Raw genomic sequence first — 23676 nt, forward strand, 5'->3', positions numbered from 1 at the left:
TTAGAAACTGGATTCATTGGATGAGCGCCAGTCATGCAACTTGTGAGCACGAGCAACAATTTTTGTCATTTGAAATTGTTTGCTTGTGAAGTGTAACGCAAAACAAACCAAGCAGATTTTATTTGGTGTATTCGGAGTGGAAGCTGATGTTGAAGCGTTCATGGTTCATGGTCGTCATGGTTGTTCCGAGCAGTGGATGTCCAAGTTACTATTCAGATGCCCTTTTGTACCTGACGCATGAGAAGCTATCCCATTTCAACACATGCGTCCAATAATGGTACGATCAAAGTTTAAATTTAATTACATTTTTAGAGAAGTATTGGATGACATTTTTAGCTAATTGCATTATTTTAGCTGTTTTTAAGATGAACTATATCAGCAAGTTGAAGTATTTGTGATTTTAGAAATAAGGAGTTAGTATGTTCTCTGTAGGCGCCATTATGAATTATCCTTACTGGCCTTTTTTTGCAGTACATTTAGCGAGTGAAGATTGCTTTTATAATTATTACCCCATATTTCCACACAATAAGTAAGATCAAAGATCTGGAGGAATAGTTATATATAAAAATATATAATATAAAAATATTACAAAGTGATGCGCTCAAGGCTGTGTGATTTAAAAAAAAAAAAGTGTGATATTTTAAAAAATTTCCACACAATAAGAGAACAAATTAAAATTTTGAACAAATGTTGCTTTGTTCAATATTGAAATATTATCTGGGGCATTCTAAATAGTGTTATCAGGAAAAGTAACAAGAAGACAAACTACCCTAATTATTTCATGGTGACTATAGGGGTGTTACATACAGAGCTCTAATAATGGTAAAAATCATATTTAAAAAGCCATAAACAGGATAAACAGCAATAAAGGAGGGACCTGAACAAGAATTCTCATAGTTTGATTTGTCGTGCATTTTTATTGTGATTAGTTTTTGCAAAAATTTGCTGTGACATTTGTGCGCCCTAAATAAACCAGGATGCATCAGACAAACTATGAGGTTGACAGCTAATCAGCTTTCATTTTCGGGCCGACCAGAGGTTGATGACCGCATAACAGATGATATATGATTATCCTTCTACAGTAGTGATTTTGTATATTCATTTTTTTTCCAAACTGCTCGCTCAGCTCCATCGACCCGCAGTCTGCTTATCGATGCAACTAAAAGGCCTCGGTTTAAATCACTGACCTCATATTACACCGCATCTTCTATACTCGGCATCGACTAAACATGTCGTCACGTATACCAAAGTACAAAAATGTAACATTACTTCAATGTCCAAATTAGAAGCAGACCTAATTTTTTCCTGGCGCTCGGCCCAGAACTGCATCATCATGTTTCACTGGTAATTAAAACTGATGCTAAGGAGCCTGTTAAACTGTCTTATGTATTAAACATTGCATAACAGCAAAACGTGGAAATAAATCACACTAGTAAAAGCAACTGTTCATATCATATCAAAATGTTTATAACGCTATCAACCTAATGACTGTCACTTCTACAGAATGAATCAAGCTTTAAAACAATGTTAAAGTGGTATAATATTTAAGTTGTGGCATGTTAACCAAGTTGCTCAAGTGTAAAAACGTCTCCAATTGACTTGAATGGTCGATTAGAAGGCTGAACAGGAAACCTTTGACTCATCCATCCATCATATCACTGCAGAGGGGCTTAGCTGTTCCCTTTGTACATGTTCACGCAATGCACGTGTGTCCTTGATGATCCGAGACCAGAGAATGAACCAGCGTGTCCTAGAATATCAATGAGCCTAATGAATCTTCCTTATTAAACACAAACAAGCACAGGTCTGCAGGGAGGGGTGAGTCGATGTGCTAGACTGGGAGAAGGGATGAAGTAGAGCAGAGATCTGGGGCGCGTCTTCACCCACCTACCAGGATCACCCTTGCAACATGAGTTAAGCTCCACGCACCCATAAGTCATAAGCGCTCTAGAAATAATGAGATGGACAACTTGTTTCGTTTACCGTAGTTTCCGGCGTATATGACGCTGCTTTTTTTCTCATACTAAACCCTGCAGCGTGTACAATAGTGGGACAAATTTAATAGATAAAAATATGAGCTGGAAACCTCATATTACAAAATATACAACATAAAGTGGCCAGAAATATTTCAGTATTGAACAAAGCAATCTTCACTCGCTAAATGTACTGAAAAAAAGGCCAGTAAGGATAATTCATAATGCCGCCTACAGAGAACATACTAACTCCTTATTTCTAAAATCACAAATACTTCAACTTGCTGATGAGAAATATGATCATATGCTCATATCACCTTATACTTCGGTATGTGACTAAATTAAATTAAATTAAATTAAATTAAATTAAATTAAATTAAATTAAATTAAATTAAATTAAATTAAATTAAATTAAATTAAATTAAATTAAATTAAATTAAATTAAATTAAATTAAATTAAATTAAATTAAATTAAATTAATAAAAAAAACTTAAACTATATTAGGAAAGCAGGAAGTGAACAAATGTAACTGTTACTGATTGTAAAAGTACCAGATGGAGGGGTAGGATTTAATAAGCTTTGCTTCTTCCTACTCCTTTTGGACATGTGGAACTGGGAACTGATTATGGGATGCGTTCAATTGTAATGCCATAATGTACTCATTATGGCATCGTATGGTCATATCACCTCATACTTCGGTACATGACAAAAAATAAAAATAAAGAAATACAATAAAACAATAAATAAAATAAAAATAAACAATAAATAAATAACTTTAAATTGTATTAGGTCATTTCACCTCATATCGGTATGTGACAAAAAATTTAAAACAAATAAAAAAAAATATTATTTAAAAAAAATACAACTTAAAACTTAAACTATATTAGGAAAGCAGGAAGTGAACAAAAATTTTTAAAAATATATTATTTAAAAAAAAAAACAACTTAAAACTTAAACTATATTAGGAAAGCAGGAAGTGAACAAATGTAACAGTTAGTGATTGTAAAAGTACCAGATGGAGGGGTAGGATTTAATAAGCTTTGCTTCTTCCTACTCCTTTTGGACATGTGGAACTGGGAACTGATTATGGGATGCACTCAATTGTAATCTGATGCATGTTCAAATGAAATAAAACCATTACCATTACCATTACCATTACCTTCAGACTCTTAATATTCTTTGCCGCTTTAAACAGAGCAAAATATCTTCACGGATGTTTGTATGTGTGCGTCTGAGGTGTGTGTGTGTGTGTGTATGTATATGTGTGTGTTAGCGAGATGCATCAGGCTCCTTAAGAGGTGCTGGCAGACAGGAGAGAAGCCTGTTGTCACATTTATTTTTTTATCATTACCTTCCCTCACCCTCCTTCATCTGACTCCCTTGGAAGTTAAAAAAGTAATCAAAGACTCAGCATCTGACAGCTGTCGCATCACTTGTTCTGCTCTAAAAAAAAAAAAAAAAAAAATCTTTTGCAAATACAGCCGGCTTCTCTACAAAGATTCATGGGTGATGAAAATGTCTCCAACCTGTCACGGGGGACGTATGCATTTTTAACATCTCTGCTAAATGGAAGATGCTTTACCACTTATTTAACAGTCCTGCTCCCCTGATCCTATCATAGGAACGGAGCAGGCTTTTATCCTCATTGCTGGGAACTTTTTGCTCCCCGACGGTCTGTCCTGCCCTTCACATGACCACCATGGATTTAATATGCCTCGTACAAGGCTGCACAAAGAAAAGCTCTGCTGTGCTCTCGCTGATGTTACAGCAGATTAGGAGCAATGTCACTCGCTGTGGGTCAACGCGGTAAATGACACTAGGAAAAGCAAATGAAACAACAGCGTTGTTGCACCATTCCTTCAGAATGAATCACACACATTGTGAGCTTCTACGGCAAAATGGTGCAATTGTCAGGACATTATTATTGTTGTTGTACAAATATCTGACACTCTTTTATAACTTGATTCTGACCTTACGAAGATATTTCAAGAAAACAACCTGACCGGGTCATTTTTGACCCACTTATGGAAGGTTGGGGTAGTAACACAAAAACAAAAAATTCTTAAAATGTATAAAAGGTAAGTTAAAAATGTGAACGGCATGATATCAAAAACATGTTTTTTGAGGAATACCTGGAATATGAAATGATAAAAAAAAAATTTATGAAGATATTTCAAGAAAACAACCTGACCGGGTCATTTTTGACCCACTTATGGAAGGTTGGGGTAGTAACACAAAAACTAAAATTTCTTAAAATGTATAAAAGGTAAGTTAAAAATGTGAACGCCATGATATCAAAAACATGTTTTTTGAGGAATACCAGGAATATGAAATGATAAAAAAAATTAATTACGAAGATATTTCAAGAAAACAACCTGAACGGGTCATTTTTGACCCACTTATGGAAGGTTGGGGTAGTAACACAAAAACTAAAATTTCTTAAAATGTATAAAAGGTAAGTTAAAAATGTGAATGCCATGATATCAAAAACATGTTTTTTGAGGAATACCAGGAATATGAAATGATAAAAAAAATTAATTACGAAGATATTTCAAGAAAACAACCTGAACGGGTCATTTTTGACCCACTTATGGAAGGTTGGGGTAGTAATACAAAAACAAAAATTTCTTAAAATGTATAAAAGTTAAGTTAAAAATGTGAATGGCATGATATCAAAACAATGTTTTTTTGAGGAATACCAGGAATATGAAATGATAAAAAAAAATTCATTACGAAGATATTTCAAGAAAACAACCTGACCGGGTCATTTTTGACCCACTTATGGAAGGTTGGGGTAGTAACACAAAAACAAAAATTTCTTAAAATGTATAAAAGGTAAGTTAAAAATGTGAACGGCATGATATAAAAAACATGTTTTTTGAGGAATACCTGGAATATGAAATGATAAAAAAAATTTCATTATGAATATATTTCAAGAAAACAACCTGACCGGGTCATTTTTGACCCACTTATGGAAGGTTGGGGTAGTAACACAAAAACTAAAATTTCTTAAAATGTATAAAAGGTAAGTTAAAAATGTGAACGGCATGATATCAAAAAATGTTTTTTGAGGAATACCTGGAATATGAAATGATAAAAAAAAAATTAATTATGAAGATATTTCAAGAAAACAACCTGACCGGGTCATTTTTGACCCACTTATGGAAGGTTGGGGTAGTAACACAAAAACTAAAATTTCTTAAAATGTATAAAAGGTAAGTTAAAAATGTGAACGCCATGATATCAAAAACATGTTTTTTGAGGAATACCAGGAATATGAAATGATAAAAAAAATTAATTACGAAGATATTTCAAGAAAACAACCTGAACGGGTCATTTTTGACCCACTTATGGAAGGTTGGGGTAGTAACACAAAAACAAAAATTTCTTAAAATGTATAAAAGGTAAGTTAAAAATGTGAACGGCATGATATCAAAAACATGTTTTTTGAGGAATACCAGGAATATGAAATGATAAAAAAAAAATTAATTACGAAGATATACTTATGCATCTAAGGGTTAATGTCGTGTGACAAACATGCAACAAAAATACAAAATCAGGAAAATCCACATCCATACATTTTGTCTTTTGTTCTTTATTCCTGAGACCATCCATCCTGGTCTTGAGCTCAAGAGCAATGCAACGATTTACTAAATGTTTTGAGTTAAAATTGTCATAGGCTGTAGGAGTGTGGAAGGAGTGTTGAAGAGGGTTCCACGGGGGTTTTAACAAGGGGAATGGCCCTCAGCATGAGTCTAAGTGTGTGCTCTTCTCAGCTGAGCATAATGGACAGTTTAAGCTCCTAGCACTCCCATCAAATAGACAGGCCTGCGGTTGGAGCTAATGATGGCACTTCATCTCTATTATTGAGTATTCATGATGATGGATGGATTTTGCGTCTCTGTGCATAGATTGATGTGTGAGTAGACGGCCGGATTATACGTAGGACTTAAAATCAACTTTTCCGTGCATAAGTGTCTCTTTAGAGTGAATTATGTTTTGAGTTTCGGAAAATAAGTGTTGCATTTCATTGTCTCTTCAAGGAAGACGAGCCGATCGCCGGAGTCCCCAACAGCAGAGACCGCACCCACATCAGCAAGTTTCTTACCGAGCGCCATAAGAAATTGCCATGGAAACCAGAGGTAATTACTTTCTCCTATTTTTGGATCTTCACTTAGCGCTGAATCTTCTTCAGGGGAGCCTTTTAGCTCCCATCATCAGGCACTGAGGTCCAGTACTTTTTTTCTGTGACTCATCAACCATAACTTCTCATGGTGACTCATATAAGTATCAATATTTTATAAGTAATGGACCTTATCAATGAAGAATGTTCCTGTGCTATTATCTCAAAATATCATTGAGAAGAAGATGCTGCTGCCTTCCCATTCCATTTTGAGTTTGTATTTTGCAGACTTGATCTGGATTTTAAGTCGCATCCGTCACAAAATGTGTCAATGGCGGCCGCTCCTCACAACATTAAATACAGAAAAATAAGATGAAGTTCTGGTTTAGCTGTAGAAAGTTGGTTTGCATGCATCCATGCGAACCAATGTTCACCTTCACCGTCTGTCAGTGACACCTAGATCTGAGTAAGACACATTGCAGCTGAGTATTAGCACAACAATAGGGGAAACAATAAGGGTCCCGTGATTGACCCCTGGGGAACCCCACAGGTCATTTTTATGACTATTTGGTCTGAGACAATTCCTGTCTTGCCCTGTGATTGGCTGGCGACCAGTCCAGGGTGTACCCCGCCTCTTGCCCAAAGACAGCTGGGATAGGCTCCAGCACCCCGGCCGCGACCCTTGTGAGGAAAAAGCGGTAGTAAATGAACGAATGAATGAATTCCTGTCTTGCCGTCCTCCAGATAGTACTTGAACCAGTTTAGAGAATCCCATGCAGTTCTCTAACCTCATTAATAAGATCACACGTTCAACTGTGTCAAAGGCAGTCCTCAGGTCTAGCAGAACTAAAACTGCTGTGACATATTAATTATTTGCCGTGTGCCTCGGTGACAAAATTTTTCAGCAGTCACTCAATTTGCGAAGGTACTGCAGTGGAATAATGAAAAGCCTTGAGCAGACTCGGTCAAACATTGCAAAACAATTCTTCTTTTTGCTCGCTCAGCTCGCTATCTGTCCTAATTACCGGCACTAACTTGTTTTCCTGGTGCACAGCCAAAGTGGCGGAGGTCCGAGGGGCCACCAAGCTGGCGCTGTCAGAGGGAGTACGCTGTGGCTGGTGGTGGTAGAGTAGCGCCATATGCCAGCTGTCACAGCCTGATTGCGGTCACACAGGCACGCCGGGGTAGTCATACGAGCTACATGCACCTTTGTTGCGCGCTATTCTGCAGACGAAGGATGCTCAAACGGTGACTTGAACTCAAAGCCATGCAACTGTACAGTATATATTATTAATTATAGTTATTTATTAAACAGTGAATGTCCACATCTGTTGGAGTAGAATTCTATATGTATCAACAGCATCATTAGAGTAATGCATAGTAATGCACTTTTGTTACTTGTAATTAAATAAAGAGAATTAACAAAGGTCTCACAATTAGGAGACCCGAGTTCAATTCCACTCTCGACCATCTCTGTGTGGAGTTTGCATGTTCTCCCCGTGCATGTGTAGGTTTTCTCCGGGTACTCCGGTTTCCTCCCACATTCCAAAAACATGCTAGCTTAATTAGCGACTCCAAATTGTCCATAGGTATGAATGTGAGTGTGAATGGTTGTTTGTCTATATGTGCCCTGTGATTGGCTGGCTGGCCACCAGTCCAGGGTGTACCCCGCCTCTCGCCCGAAGATGGCTGGGATAGGCTGCAGCACCCCCGCCACCCTTGTGAGGATAAGCGGTAGAAAATTAAGGAATATTCAAGCATTATTAGAGCCCTCTAGACATGAAATAACAACCCTATATTGACTTTTAAACTCTTATTACCCAAATTTGTAAATATAAGGAAATAAAACCTTTTAGGGGCTGCACGGTGTACCAGTGGTTAGCACACAGACTTCACAAATAGGAGACCCAAGTTCAATTCCACCCTCGGCCATCTCTGTGTGGAGTTTGCATGTTCTCCCCGTGCATGTGTAGGTTTTCTCCGGGTACTCCTGTTTCCTCCCACATTCCAAAAACATGCTAGGTTAATTAGCGACTCCAAATTGTCCATAGGTATGAATGTGAGTGTGAATGGTTGTTTGTCTATATGTGCCCTGTGATTGGCTGGCCACCAGTCCAGGGTGTACCCCGCCTCTCGCCCGAAGACGGCTGGGATAGGCTCCAGCACCCCCGCCACCCTTGTGAGGATAAGCAGTAGAAAATTAATGAATATTCAAGCATTATTAGAGCCCTCTAGACATGAAATAACAACCCTATATTGACTTTTAAACTCTTATTACCCAAATTTGTAAATATAAGGAAATAAAACCTTTTAGGGGCTGCACGGTATACAGGTGGTTAGGACACAGGCTTCACAAATAGGAGACCCGAGTTCAATTCCACCCTCTGCCATCTCTATGTGGAGTTTGCATGTTTTCTCCAGGTACTCCGGTTTTCTCCCACATTCCAAAAACATGCTAGGTTAATTAGCGACTCCAAATTGTCCATAGGTATGAATGTGAGTGTGAATGGTTGTTTGTCTATATGTGCCCTGTGATTTGCTGGCGACCAGTCCAGGGTGTACCTCGCCCCTTGCACTGCTAGGTTAATTAGCAACTCCAAATTGTCCAAATTGACTCCAAAAGGTTCACGCACCTATAATTAATATAAGTAACTTTCAAGTGTAAAAATAAGTTAACCAGTGTATAATGAAGCTTGGAGAGTACTTGCCTGATGATATGTATAGGATTAAAAAGAAGTGGAGAGAAAAAAAAAGGACAGAAAAACGTAAACTGCATTTCTTTGCATTCTACTGTCACACTAGTACAAAAAGAAGTACAGTAAAACTAAAACAAAGCAAAACTACACACAACGACTTTTAAGTAAATTGTCTTTTAACCCTAAAAGTGAATGTACTTCTTGCTGAGGTAAGTAAGTTTCGCCAAAATATCAGTTCAGGGTGTACCCCGCCTCTTGCCCGAAGACAGCTGGGATAGGCTCCAGCACCCCCTTGCAACCCTGAGGATAACACTCGCTAATAACTAACCAAAGACCAACCAAAAACATGTGTGGTCAACTCTGTTGCGTTTTGGTGTGCCTTTATATTTCAAATGACACATAGTTCACACAGCAAACCACTTCCTGAATCAGTCACATGGTACAGTGCTTCAGGAAGGTTAGAACGCACACTCATGTCATCAAACCATGATCCCAACCACATTTAATTTGGATTTTTGCTAATGACTTGACACACAATTCGAAGCCTCGGTACAGATTTTAACATTGCAAGCTAAATTTAAAAAGGAAACCATTTAACATGTCACTAATTGTGCACAAAAAACCATACAAAAGTACCAGTGGTACCTCTCCATTGGTATCACTGCACTCGGCTCTACTGAAATCATACCCCTCAGAGACCGCCTGTGAGAGACTTTCTTCAAAGTCATGCTCTGTTGGCAATGTCATAGATAAACAGCATAGCATATGCATTCACCACTGGGAAGCACATAGTGTTAGAATCCATACCGGAACAGGCAGTCATGCTCAACATTAACAATGATTTTAAGCCTATCTGTCCTTCTTTGTTAGCGGCACGTTCACCTGCCCTGAAATCCACTGTAGAGTCGGTCTGGGTCCTTTTGCACAAATCTAGGATAAGGGATTAATCCGGGATATCTTGGTTATTTTGGTTTAATTTATCCAGTGATGCAGTTGAATGGTTAGTTCACTGGTCACTACACATGGGTATCACATTCAACTGAACCTACTGTCATTAGCCACGTATACATGGACCCAAATATTCCAATTCCATTCGGGTTATTTGCTCAAACGGAAAGAATGTAACCTTTGTAGTGTAATATTCCTTTCCCCAATCCGATTGAGGTATCTTGTACCCACTCAATCGGAAAGTTGTCAGACTGAGTTCTTCTTCGAGTTTATTGGCGGTTGGCAAGCAGCTTTCGTGTGCATTAGTGCCATCTGTGGAACAGAATCTAAACCAGGGGTGGGCAAACTTTTTGACTCGCGGGCCGCATTGATATCACAAAATTTCCGGGGGGGGGGGGAGACTATATATTTTACACGTAACAGTCCACCTGGTATTATTGTATCTGTAAAATTGTCATGCAATCTGCTATTATTATTTATTATTTTATATTTATATTTAAATATTTAAAAAATAATAAAATATTATAATAATTAAAATAAAATTTAAATAATAATTATTATATTATTATGTAAAATATGCAAATATAACAATATTACTATATATAATTAATATAATAATTAGCATTAATATAATAAATATAATAATCATAATAGTTATAATAATAATATAATAATTATTATTTTAATTTTTATTATTATTATGTGCTTGTGTCTCTTTTTTCAGGAGCACTTTGTAAACAACAGACCATGTCAAACAACGAAATTGATACAACCATCAAAAGGTTGGCTCAGGCCATGATGCCAGGTTGTATGTTGAGTTTAAATTAAATACTTTGGAAAGATTGGGTGGGCCGTATTCAAACACTTGGCGGGCCGGATGTGGCCTCCGGGCCGTAGTTTGCCCACCACTGATCTAAACCCTTCTATACGCCATTCACAAGTCCAGTTTTATTTAAAAAAAGAAAATACATATCTATATAAAACGTGTGCCGAGCTTAATTATAAAATATTAGCAAGATTGAACTTTATCTTTTCCTGTTCCCGGGTGCGTTCTTTCAGCGAATGCTGAGATATGACGTAACACACAGCTCCAGACGTTCTTCGATTTTAAAAAAATGGAGCCCAGCAATCGGTACTGGACTCCTGCGGAAATTTTGTTTTTGATTCAAACTAAATTTCAAGACCGAACGAAGGAAAAACTGGGAATACGGAGTTATTCCAACAAGTGAAAGAAAAACTGGAGGAAGTCGGTATCACGTGATGTTGGTGTTTATGGTTTACTGGGCATGCCCTATTGACTATTCTGGTTGATTATAGCGGTGCATGTAGACACTGGAATATTGGAATATTCCTTTCCATGTATACCATTGCTTTCGGAAAAGTCATTCGGAAAGATTCCATTTGGAAAGAGAAAAACTCCTCATGTAAACGTGGCTATTCCCGTTTTTTTGAGGGTCGAAATATTCATTCATTCATTAATTTTCTACCTCTTATATTCACGGGGGTGCTGGGGCCTATCCCAGCTGTCTTCTGGTGAGAGGCGGGGTACACCCTGGACTGGTTGCCAGCCAATCACAGGGCACATATAGACAAACAACCATTCACACTCACATTCATACCTATGGACAATTTGGAGTCGCTAATTAAGCTAGCATGTTTTTGGAATGTGGTAGGAAACCGGAGTACCCGGAATATGCAAACTCCACATGTAAACGTGGCTATTATGTAAACATTTGTCATCATTCATAACTCATTGGGGACTATAGGAGCAGTCATATTTTCATGTTGAAGACACACAAAGCCTAAATGTTTTGTAATTATGCAATAATCCCAGACATGTGGGAACGCTTTCTCCGATTCGTGAGGTAAACGGAGGCTAGATAAGAAGCCTCGCTGCTGTTTGACAAGCACACTCATGTTTTTATGGATGTAATTTTAAAAAAGCTCCATGAGGTGCTACTCAACATGTAAGTGTGACTACAGCAGAGAACAAGAGGCGTGATGAATTTTATTCCGCCGCCTGTCTGTCATCCATCTGCCTATCCAAATACTGGATCAAAAACAAGATTACATATGTCTCATTTTCATTACAAGCGTCTTATTGCGATAGGACCGTTGATGGACGGATGGGTGCTATCGACTTTCTGCATTGGAAATGCCGGCCATGACGGGGGATACATGTAATCAGTGAGCAGATGGCAGATTATACAAACCCCATTACAGAAGTTGATGAGTCTAGAATATAGATCACATGAATCTCGTCTTCTATTTCTAGTCCGCTCCTCGTTCTTATGACCTCATATTAACCCTGCTTATGAATATGAACACCGTTTGTGCTTCTTTGACCACTGGTCCCCTCAACCTGTCTGCACTTTGGACACCTTAAAAAGCCATAGCATTTCAGTATGTGGGATCAAACTATGGAATGGATTGAGTAAGGAAATCAAACAATGCACAACGATGAGCCAATTCAAGAAACAATACAAGCAGTTGATGTTTGCTAAATACAAGGATGAAGAGTCTTGAACCAGTCATGATGTGCTATATATATCACTATATTGACACGCACTATGGTACCCATTATGTCATTGGATGCTCATATCACCGAGTACTTCGGTACGTGACAAAAATTAAATAAAATTAAATAAAATTAAATAAAATTAAATAAAATTAAATAAAATAAAATTAAATTAAATTAAATTAAATTAAATTAAATTAAATTAAATTAAATTAAATTAAATTAAATTAAATTAAATTAGGAAAGCAGGAAGTGAACAAATGTAACAGTTACTGATTGTCATCCAATACTTTTCTCCAAGAGAGGAGAAATATGATCTCAGGGAAGAAGTACATTTGAAAAACTTCTATGCTAGGACTACGTTATGCTAGCCATAGCATTTCAGTATGTGGAATCAAACTATGGAATGGATTGAGTAAGGACCTCAAACAATGCACAACGATGAGCCAATTCAAGAAACAATACAAGCAGTTGATGTTTGCTAAATACAAGGATGAAGAGTCTTGAACCAGTCATGATGTGCTATATATATCACTATATTGACACCTACTATGGTACACATTATGGCATTGGATGCTCATATCACCTTGTACTTTGGTACGTGACAAAAATAAAATTTAATTTTATTTAATTTTTTTTTAATTTAATTTTATTTAATTTTATTTAATTTAATTTAATTTTATTTTATTTTATTTTATTTTATTTTATTTTATTTTATTTATTTAATTTTATTTAATTTTATTTAATTTTATTTAATTTTATTTAATATATTAGGAAAGCAGGAAGTGAACAAATGTAACAGTTACTGATTGTAAAAGTACCAGATGGAGGGGTAGGATTTAATAAGCTTTGCTTCTTCCTACTCCTTTTGGACATGTGGAACTGTGAACTGATTATGTGATGCATTCAATTGTAATCTGATGCATGTTCAAATGAAATAAAAAACATTACCATTACCATTACATTTAAACTGTAAAATAGCATATAATTGTATCATAAGAAACTCAGTAAAACTACAGTAAGAGTTGTGATGCACTTTAATGTCATTCTAATCCGAGGATGTGTGCATGGATTGATCTTTTTTTTTTAAAAATCATTGGTGTACCTTTGCCAGGAACATCATGTCTCACTTTCCTGATCCAAATGGGATTCACAGTGTCAGCTGGTGCGATTCCTCATCAGCGGGTGCAATGAGCGGCCATTTGTCAGTGCCTGATGCCAGCATGAATGCAGCAGGCTGCACCAGACTTGGAGGAGTGAGAATTTCGGATTTGTTCTCCTCTTGATGGTGCAACCAGATGGGTGGCGTAGAGTGGAGAGTGGAGATTTCGGGTAGCGGCACACGGGGCGATATGCCAAGATAAATGTAGGAGGAAAAATGGGCAAACGGCGTCTTCTCTTGTTTTAGCTGTATTTCATATCTCAAATCTTCATCTTGCATTTTTTCAATTTTCTTTTAGGAGTGTCACAAGATTAAAACGTAATGAGAGTTCTCTTTTAGACGAACATTGTCTCCTGAGAACAAGGCAGGACATCATATTATGAACTATGATATCACATTATATGGTAGTGGCAGTGTGTTTGGTATTATTGGAACTGCAAAGTGTAAACCTTGCAATCCAACCTACCTTGGTGTGCCCGGTGTCAGCGAGTGACGTCTGTTTTTTTCGTCCGAGTTGAACAGCTGTTGCTTTGATGTAAGTTACTTAAGATTTGTCAGATCAAAACATGTAGATGTTCGGACTTATCTGTATACTTAATCGCTGAACAGGTCGATTTACACGAGCACCATCGAACACCGGTTGTGCTTCGTAACGCACATCATATGTAATGGTAATGGTTGTATTTCATTTGAACGTGCATCAGATTACAATTGAACGCATCCCATAATCAGTTCACAGTTCCACATGTCCAAAAGGAGTAGGAAGAAGCAAAGCTTATTAAATCCTACCCCTCCATTTGGTACTTTTACAATCAGTAACTGTCACATTTGTTCACTTCCTGCTTTCCTAATATAATTTAAGTTTTAAGTTGTATTTTTTAATTTTTTTTTTTTTGTTTTTTTTTGTCACGTACCGAAGTACAAGGTGATATGATGATCCAAGGACATAATGGGTACTATAGTAACTGTCAATATAGTAATATTGTACAAGAGATCTGTGCCAATCTTAGCAACATGGCTGCTATTTTAAGCGAGAATAGTTCTGCATTAAAAGTGAAAGTTTTTTTGCTTGACGTATCCGCCATGCGCACCTTCGATTCTGCATAGGCATCACCATGCAATGCTGGTCTTAAAACTGAATAAACCCCTTCACAATGCAATCCAACCCAGCCAAGAAGGACGACCTTGGACACAGTCCTGCGTCCCCTGGCAACAACTTACCTTCCTAGCGAAAACAAATGGTTTCCTTTTAAATCCCAAAGGAATTCTACTAATAATGCCTATTTGTACGATTGCCATCTACTTGAAGTTCTGTATGACTCCGTTTCAAACAGCAGACACTCACCTTTCCGATACCTGACTCGATTCTGTTGACCTTCATCATCCCTTATTTTGTACATTTTTTGACACAAACATTAAGAGCAATCTTTGTAAGGATGCTCACTGACGTTACGGAGTCACTGGAGAAATGCGAGCCCCCCTCGGGTCAGGCCATCTGTTGAAACGCCTGTGTGATAATAATGTAGAAGCGTGACACCTCCCTTCACTATGGACCCGCTTTTAAATGTAGAAACGAGTAAGCTGCTGAAAGGCTCTCCTTGCTCACTTCATCAACCGAAGCATGACATGATTTATGATTTTTTTTTTTTTTTTTTTTATATCTTGAGGTCACTTAGACTCTACGGATTGATGGATGATACAGTTGGAGTCCTGTAGTCCCTGGAACTGATTTTCCGTTAAAATAAACCATGCATGACAATAGACTTTATTTGTTTTTGTTTAGCAGGCTACTTACTGGTTCATGGAGAATGACATAAAATGTTACAAATATTTGAGCTGTGGTATATTTAATTTTGGACACTATAGAGTCATTCTGACTTAAACAGCTTACAGTAGCTTTCTTGTTTTCACACCAGATTTTCACCAAAAAATGAATGATTTTTAATGTTTTTTTCAATGATAAAGATTATGCCTGCAACACAGCACTTACTATATCGTACGTACTTTCCCGAGAACAGGTGGATGTCAGCGTCACTAACAGCCATCTATTTGCAGCAAAGCAGTAAACATTTACATTTGTTGACTTTTACCATATGTGACAGGGCATGTTTGTTCAACCTGAGAGCTTCACTTTTACCCAGATTTCAGTCTGCACAGAGCATTTTATGTAGCTTTTTCTGGTACACAGAAATGCATGACACCAGTAAATGTAACGTGGAATTTGCAGATGGTATCTCAGATCATTTTATTGATGGTTTGTACAGATAAATTAATGAATATGATCAATTTAGTATCAAATTAGTAATTTTGTGATTTTGATTAATGATTAATCACATTAAAAAAATAATAATCGTGATTAATCACCATGTATGACTAAAATGTGTTAATTTTTCTGGATTATATGAAAAGAAAGAACGATTATGACACAATTACCTTACTTTCCAGACTATAAGTGGCACTTTTTTTCATAGGTTGGCTGTCCCTGCAACTTATACTCCAGAGCATAACACCACTTAATGTAACGTGCATACTGTGGTTTGTACGGATAAATTAATGAATATTATCAGGCTCCTAATAGTATTTCTATTGGAGGGACTTTTTGAGCAAACAGGTCCTATAACTAAGACTGTCAAATGATTAAAATGTTTACCTGATTAATCACATTAAAAAATAATAATCATGATTAATCACCATATATGACTGTCTAAAACGTGTTAATTTTTTCTGGATTTTATGAAAAGAAAGAAAAATGACACAATTAAAGTATTTTCCGGACTATAATTGGCACTTTTTTTCATTGGTTGGCTGTTCCTGCGACTTATACTCCAGAGCATAACACCAGTAAATGTAACATGGAAGCTGTTGCAGATGGTATCTCGGCTCATTTTAATGATCTATTTGATAATCAGGTGATTGTATGCAGAACTCTGGTGCCAGCAAGGCATACTGTGGTTTGTACAGATAAATTAATGAGTATTATCAAGTTCTTAAGAGGGACTTTTTGAGGAAACAGGTCCTATAACTAAGACTGTCAAATGATTAAAATGTTTACCTGATTAATCACATTTAAAAAAAATAATCATGATTAATCACCATGTATGACTGTCTAAAACGTGTTAATTTTTCTGGATTTTATGAAAAGAAAGAAAAATGATGACACAATTAACGTATTTTCCGGACTATAAGTGGCACTTTTTTTCATTGGTTGGCTGTTCCTGTGACTTATACTCCAGAGCATAACACCACTTAATGTAACGTGGAAGCTGTTGCAGATGGTATCTCGGCTCATTTTAATTATCTATTTGATAATCAGGTGATTATATGCAGAACTCTGGTGCCAGCAAGGCATACTGTGGTTTGTACAGATAAATTAATGAATATTATCAAGTTCTTAACAGTATCTATTGGGGGGATTTTTTGAGGAAACAGGTCCTATAACTAAGACTGTCAAATGATTAAAATGTTTGCCTGATTAATCACATTAAAAAATAATAATCATGATTAATCACCATGTATGACTGTCTAAAACGTGTTAATTTTTCTGGATTTTATTAAAAGAAAGAAAAATTATGACACAATTACCGTATTTTCCGGACTATAAGTGCCACTTTTTTTCATAGGTTGGCTGTTCCTGGGACTTATACTCCAGAGCGACTTATAAATGAACCTATTCAGCCTGTTCTCTATGCTTTTATTGTTAAAACTTGCCTTCCAAGAGGACGTAATGTCTGTTTTGGTCAAGTAGTAAAATAAATTACCCGCAAAAAAAATTGCGACTGTATGTTTTTTTCTACCTAATTATGCATTTTTAGCCTTGTGCGACTTATACTGCGGAGCGACTTACAGCCCAGAAAATACAATATATATATTTGTATGTATTAACCGATCCAAATGAGCTAAAAATTTACATCAACCTTAAAAATACCAAACATCTGAAGTATTTGTCTGTAGCTATATACTTAATAAAGTAATAAAAGTGGGGGTGCTACACTGTGCCTTTGCTAGTGTGGCTTGCCATGATTGAAACATTTAAACGTAATGATTGAAATATATGAATTCCCACCAAATAGGACAAAAGATGATCGTTTCCGGTGTTCATTCTATAGCTGTAATCGTTTTCTAGTATGCAAATGAGATTGTGTATTTTTTGTGTGTGGAGTTCCTCAAGGCTGATTCGTGCCATTTGTCCTCGCCGTGTCTTGTGTGCTCCTTGTGTAATGTCGACAAATGTCAGCGTATGGTCAGGGGACGAGCCCTGACTAATTGTTGAATATTCTGGGTTCACACACTCCCATGACGCTGCTGATGTGCTTGGTCAACCTTCTCTGATGGGGACCAAACACGCGCTCATTTCTGGTGGGCATGTGTAATACCTATACAAGCGCTCCTCGTTTTCCGCCATTTCGTGGTTACAACGCATTCCCATAAATTTTTAATGGATGGATGAATACGTAATATATCGGCGTTGCTACACCAAGGAAGGAGAATGTCATTTTTTTTTTCCGTTACATTTTTTACTTTAACCTACAGTATATCTCCCAAGGAGGCGTCAAAGAAAAGGAAAGCTGTTCGACTGTCTTGACCATCATTAAAAAAAAAACATTGGTAGCTTAAACACATGAAAGAATCTTCTTCTATGAAATGGACAGTGTTAACCAAGGGGAGTGTAGTGTTCACGTTATTGAGTGTGAATGCGCTCTCCCTCCTTTGCAACGCCCCTTTCAATGTAAAAGACAACAATAGGCATAAAATTAAGGAGTTGTTAATTGTTAGTTAAATTCATAATTATTTTTATGATTCCATATTATGTCATGGGCTGCATGGCGGTTGAATGGTTAGCGCGCAGGCCTCACAGCGAGGAGACCCAAGTTCGATTCCACCCTCGGCCATCTCTGTGTGGAGTTTGCATGTTCTCCCCGTGCATGCGTGGGTTTTCTCCGGGTACTCCGGTTTCCTCCCACATTCCAAAAACATGCTAGGTTAATTAGCGACTCCAAATTGTCCATAGGTATGAATGTGAGTGTGAATGGTTGTTTGTCTATATGTGCCCTGTGGCTCCAGCACCGCCCGCAAAGCGGTAGAAAATGAATGAATGAATGTTGGTATAGTTGTTTCGATATTCAAGCTGTAACAATAGCAAAAAAATATTTTCAAAGTAGTGCTAGAAAATGTATCTTCTCACAAAAAGCTGGTTTCCCATTTTTAGTTGGGAACTGATATTTTCTTGAAACTTACCAATGTTCTACTATTAATGTGAGTGTGAATGGTTGTTTGTCTATATGTGCCCTGTGATTGGCTGGCCACCAGACCAGCGTGTACCCCTCCTGGGATAGGCTCCAGCACCCCCGCAAAGCGGTAGAAAATGAATGAATGAATGTTGGTATAGTTGTTTCGATATTCAAGCTGTAACAATAGCAAAAAATATTTTCAAAGTAGTGCTAGAGAATGTATCTTCTCACAAAAAGCTGGTTTCACATTTTTAGTTGTGAACCGATATTTTCCTGAAATTTACCAATGTTCGTAGTCTGTAGGTATTAATGTGAGTGTGAATGGTTGTTTGTCTATATGTGCCCTGTGATTGGCTGAATGAATATGAATGAATGAATATTATGTCATGCACATGTCTGGTTACCGTGTGAATTACATCTTTGTGGGGACCGTTTTTTGGAACTTTTCCGTTCCATCAAGACTGTGCCTCAGTGCACAAAGCAATGTCCATACAAACATGAATGGATGATTATGGTGTGGAATAGCTTCAGAGCACCGGACCTGACTTCGACCCCATTGGACGCCTGAACTTGAACAACAGGCCTGTGGTCCAATGTGACTTGTGACCTCAATATTGTAGTTGTGTATGAAAGGACAAACACCAACATCATGTCTTCTTGAAAGAGTGGGCTACAGCAATTTTATGATGTCTTCAATTTTCACTTCCTGTCGTGTGGTTTTTGTTATGGTTTAATATTCGCAAGGTTCCTTTTTAGTGTTTTATGAAAGTTTCTGGGCATTCATAATTATTTTTATGATTCCATATTATGTCATGGGCTGCATGGCGGTTGAGTGGTTAGCACGCAGACCTCACAGCTCGGAGACCAGGGTTCAATTCCACCCTCGGCCATCTCTGTGTGGAGTTTGCATGTTCTCCCCGTGCATGCGTGGGTTTTCTCCGGGTACTCCAGTTTCCTCCCACATTCCAAAAACATGCTAGGTCAGGGGTGGGCAAACTTTTTGACATGTGGGCCGCGTTGAGTTTACAAAACTGTCCGGGGGGGCCGGAAAATATATTTAACACACACAATATTTTACGTTTATAATTCTATTCTAACATTCTGCATTGAATTAGTTGTCTAATTTATTTGTAAAAGTGTCATACTATCAGCTGTATGTTCTTGTGTCCCTTTTTTCAGGAGCGCTTTAAACATCAGACCACATTACAAAAATTACAAAATTGAATTTTACATTTTTTGTGTGTTTTTTTTTTTTTTTATCCGACATTGCAAGTCATGTTGCCAGCTTGTATGTTAAAAGTTGAAATACTTAGAAAGCAACTGGCGGGCCGGATTCAGACGCTTGGTGGGCCGCATGTGGCCCCCGGACCGTAGTTTGCCCACCCCTGTGCTAGGTCAATTGCCGATTGGCGATTGTTCATAGGTATGAATGTGAGTGTGAATGGTTGTTTGTCTATATGTGCCCTGTGATTGGCTAGTGACCAGTCCAGGGTGTACCGCTGGACAGCTGGGATAGGCTCCAGCACCCCTGCGACCCTCGATAGAAAATGAATGAATGAATGAATGAAACTTTCTAACGATGTTGTCCACTCTAACCATGTTCTGTTGTTCTGTGTGATTATGTGTCTGCAGTATAAAGGCCAGGCCAACCTCCATGTGTTTGAGGACTGGTGTGGCTCCTCGATAGCCCAACTCAGAAAAAACCTGCACTTTCCCCTCTATCCTCATGTAAGTATTAAGGATTCTTCTGTTTTGGGGACTAAAAATTGCATGAATATAAAAATTGTAATGCATTTTTGATTTTGACTTCGGATGGTGTGCTTGCTTGTTAAGTTTTATAGCAAAAACCTCACTAATCAGTAGTAGAAAAGAAGCCATATTGAGTCAAATCCCCTCTGTATTACAAAGCTAACATACGCCTCAGTATTTGTCATTTAAACCCAAAGGGACAACTTAGTCCATAAATGCTAGTGAGTACTTGGGTCATTCTAGACCAGGGGTGGGCAAACTACGGCCCGGGGGCCACATCCGGCCCGCCAAGTGTTTGAATGCGGCCCGCCCAATCTTTCAAAAGTATTTAATTTAAACTCAACATACAACCTGGCATCATGGCCTGAGCCAACCTTTTGATGGTTGTATCAATTTCGTTGTTTGACATGGTCTGTTGTTTACAAAGTGCTCCTGAAAAAAGAGACACAAGCACATAATAATAATAAAAATTAAAATAATAATTATTATATTATTATTATAACTATTATGATTATTATATTTATTATATTAACGCTAATTATTATATTAATTATATATAATAATATTGTTATATTTGCATATTTTACATAATAATAATATAATAATTATTATTTTAATTTTATTTTAATTATTATAATATTTTATTATTTTAAAAAGTTTTAAATATAAATATAAAATAATAAATAATAATAGATTGCATGACAATTTTACAGATACAATAATACCAGGTGGAGTGTTACGTGTAAAATATATAGTCTGCCCCCCCCACACCCCCGGAAATTTTGTTATATCAATGCTGCCCGCGAGTCAAAAAGTTTGCCCACCCCTGTTCTAGACGGTTTGCCGTTCGTGCATAAAAATAGTTCAAGCTGCGGATGATGAGATTTTATTTTATGACCATGGGATTCCCTTATGAAGAGATTAAACTCATGACATCTGCTGTAGCTCGCCAGCAGTAGATTCAATCATCACTGTATGATGAGACGCACAGCCTAGCCGCTAAATGAGACTGTAAAAATCATTACTGTTAAATAAATCATGTTCTGTTGTGCACATTTCATGTAAGTAGTCGTCTCTGTCCGTTGCATGGTTTGTTGCACAATACAAGAACATTTCATATCCTGGGTTTCATGTTTGATAGACTCTATGAGAGCCACCATTGGCTACTACCTTTTTTCACAACCAGGTCGGGAATAACGTTGCTGGGTGCTAGGCAGATCCAGCTATAGCGTTGTCACTAGTCACGAGTGCTAAATGTTCATGGACAGTATAATGAAAACAGTCACTTAGAATGTTGGTTCGCATTGGAGTGGCTGTATCTTCCAGCACAATACTTCAAATTCAACAGAAAAAAAGTGAGTGAGTGACGGTGATGGGGGGGTGCTGGAGCCTCTCCCAGCTGTCTTCGGGCGAGAGGCGGGGTACACCCTGGACTGGTCGCCAGCCAATCACAGGGCACATATAGACAAACAACCATTCACACTCACATTCATACCTATGGACAATTTGGAGTCGCTAATTAACCTAGCATGTTTTTGGAATGTGGGAGGAAACCGGAGTACCCGGAACATGCAAACTCCACACAGAGATGGCCGAGGGTGGAATCAAACTTGGGTCTCCTAGCTGTGAGGCCTGTGTGCTAACCACTCGAACACCGTGCAGCCCAGGATCGAAATAATACTTCGATTTATGCTTTCTTCTGCAGACTAGAACGACCGTGAAGAAGCTGGCCGTTGCTCCGAAGTGGAAGAATTATGGTCTGAGAATCTTTGGATTCCTTCACCCTTACAGAGATGGTAAGCAGGTCATCTTATTATCGAATCTCTTTTCAGTCACTGTGGGCCTTAGCGCCAGTGTCCTTCAAATGAATATAGACCATCTTAGCATCCCTCAAATTCCAAGGGGTTGGAGATCACTGCTAAAGCCGATGCACATTTTATTAGGACAGACATCTCGTATGCTAATCTCCCTCCAGTGTCCTAAAACACACTTTCTGATGGTGTTACTATGGCAACAGAATAGCATCAACACTCTGGGAGACAAATGGAAGAACGATAGTTGTTAATTACATTACCTTCCATTTTGTTTTTTGGCTGTAAAAACATATCCGCTTAAAAATGTGAATATCGTATTTTAAGTCGCTCCGGAGAATAAGTCGCACAAGGCCAAAAATGCATAATTTGGTAGAAAAAAAACATTCATAAGTCGCACTGAAATATAAGTTGCATTTTTTGCGGGTAAATTATTTTGTATGTGACTAAATAAAATAAAATTAAATTAAATTAAATTAAATTAAATTAAATTAAATTAAATTAAATTAAATTAAATTAAATTAAATTAAATTAAATTAAATTAAATCAAATTAAATTAAATTAAATTAAATTAAATTAAATTAAATTAAATTAAAAAAACTTTGAACTATATTAGGAAAGCAGGAAGTGAACAAATGTAACAGTTACTGATTGTAAAAGTACCAGACGGAGGGGTAGGATTTAATAAGCTGTGCTTCTTCCTACTCCTTTTGGACATGTGGAACTGTGAACTGATTATGGGATGCACTCAATTGTAATCTGATGCATGTTCAAATGAAATAAAACCATTACTATGATCAGTGGTAGGAAGTAACGTTGCTGTGCTCTTTGTGATATCGATGCACCCAGGAAAGATGTTTGGGTAATGCTTACAAAATGACCAAAATATTGGTCATATATATATATATAATTTTGGTCTGCTATCGAGAACTCACAAAAAAAAGGGAAACATGTTCTTGTCTCACATCAGTATTGTGGATGATGGACGTGGAAAATTACAACTTTTTTTTTTACAAATTTTTTGCTTGCTATGTCCCGCTTTCAGAAAAATGACCCATATACTTGTAAGAATAGTTACTCGTGTGCAAAATAAATGACCATAAATGACCAATATTACGATTTTTCTTCTCAGGGGATTTCCAGTTCTCTGTATCTTCGGATGATAATTCAGAGTTCTGGCTCAGTCCTGACGAAAGCCCCCTCAACGCCCGGATGCTGGCCTTTGTGGGTCAGGTAAGGACTGGTACACCTTATACAAAATCTCAAATAAAGATACAAGTACATATGTGTATGAATTTGTTATTATTTTTGGTGCTCTGCAGGCTTGATAATGATTTGATATTTAGACTAAATTTGAAACTCAAACTCAGGACGTGTGGACACAATGCAGATACGGGAAATAACTCGTCTAGCAGCTGCTGTTTTGGTTGAACAGAAAACATGCATAATGGAATATCATCTGTTGTGT

General features: G+C 37.4%; 1 protein-coding gene across 11 annotated transcripts in view; it reads left to right on the forward strand.

The window, feature by feature from the left end:
- The window catches only part of LOC131131695 (N-acetyl-beta-glucosaminyl-glycoprotein 4-beta-N-acetylgalactosaminyltransferase 1-like), a 184801-nt gene that overhangs the window by 115601 nt on the left and 45524 nt on the right, over positions 1–23676 (forward strand). For all 11 annotated transcript variants that reach the window (XM_058076620.1, XM_058076627.1, XM_058076618.1 and 8 more), the window contains 4 exons: positions 6017–6115; positions 20281–20376; positions 22103–22193; positions 23341–23441. In XM_058076620.1, coding sequence (XP_057932603.1) covers positions 6017–6115; positions 20281–20376; positions 22103–22193; positions 23341–23441 — 387 coding nt within the window. The remainder of the gene's footprint in view (positions 1–6016; positions 6116–20280; positions 20377–22102; positions 22194–23340; positions 23442–23676) is intronic.

Source organism: Doryrhamphus excisus, chromosome 6 (genome assembly GCF_030265055.1).
Source record: "Doryrhamphus excisus isolate RoL2022-K1 chromosome 6, RoL_Dexc_1.0, whole genome shotgun sequence".
Taxonomy (NCBI): Eukaryota; Metazoa; Chordata; class Actinopteri; order Syngnathiformes; family Syngnathidae; genus Doryrhamphus; species Doryrhamphus excisus.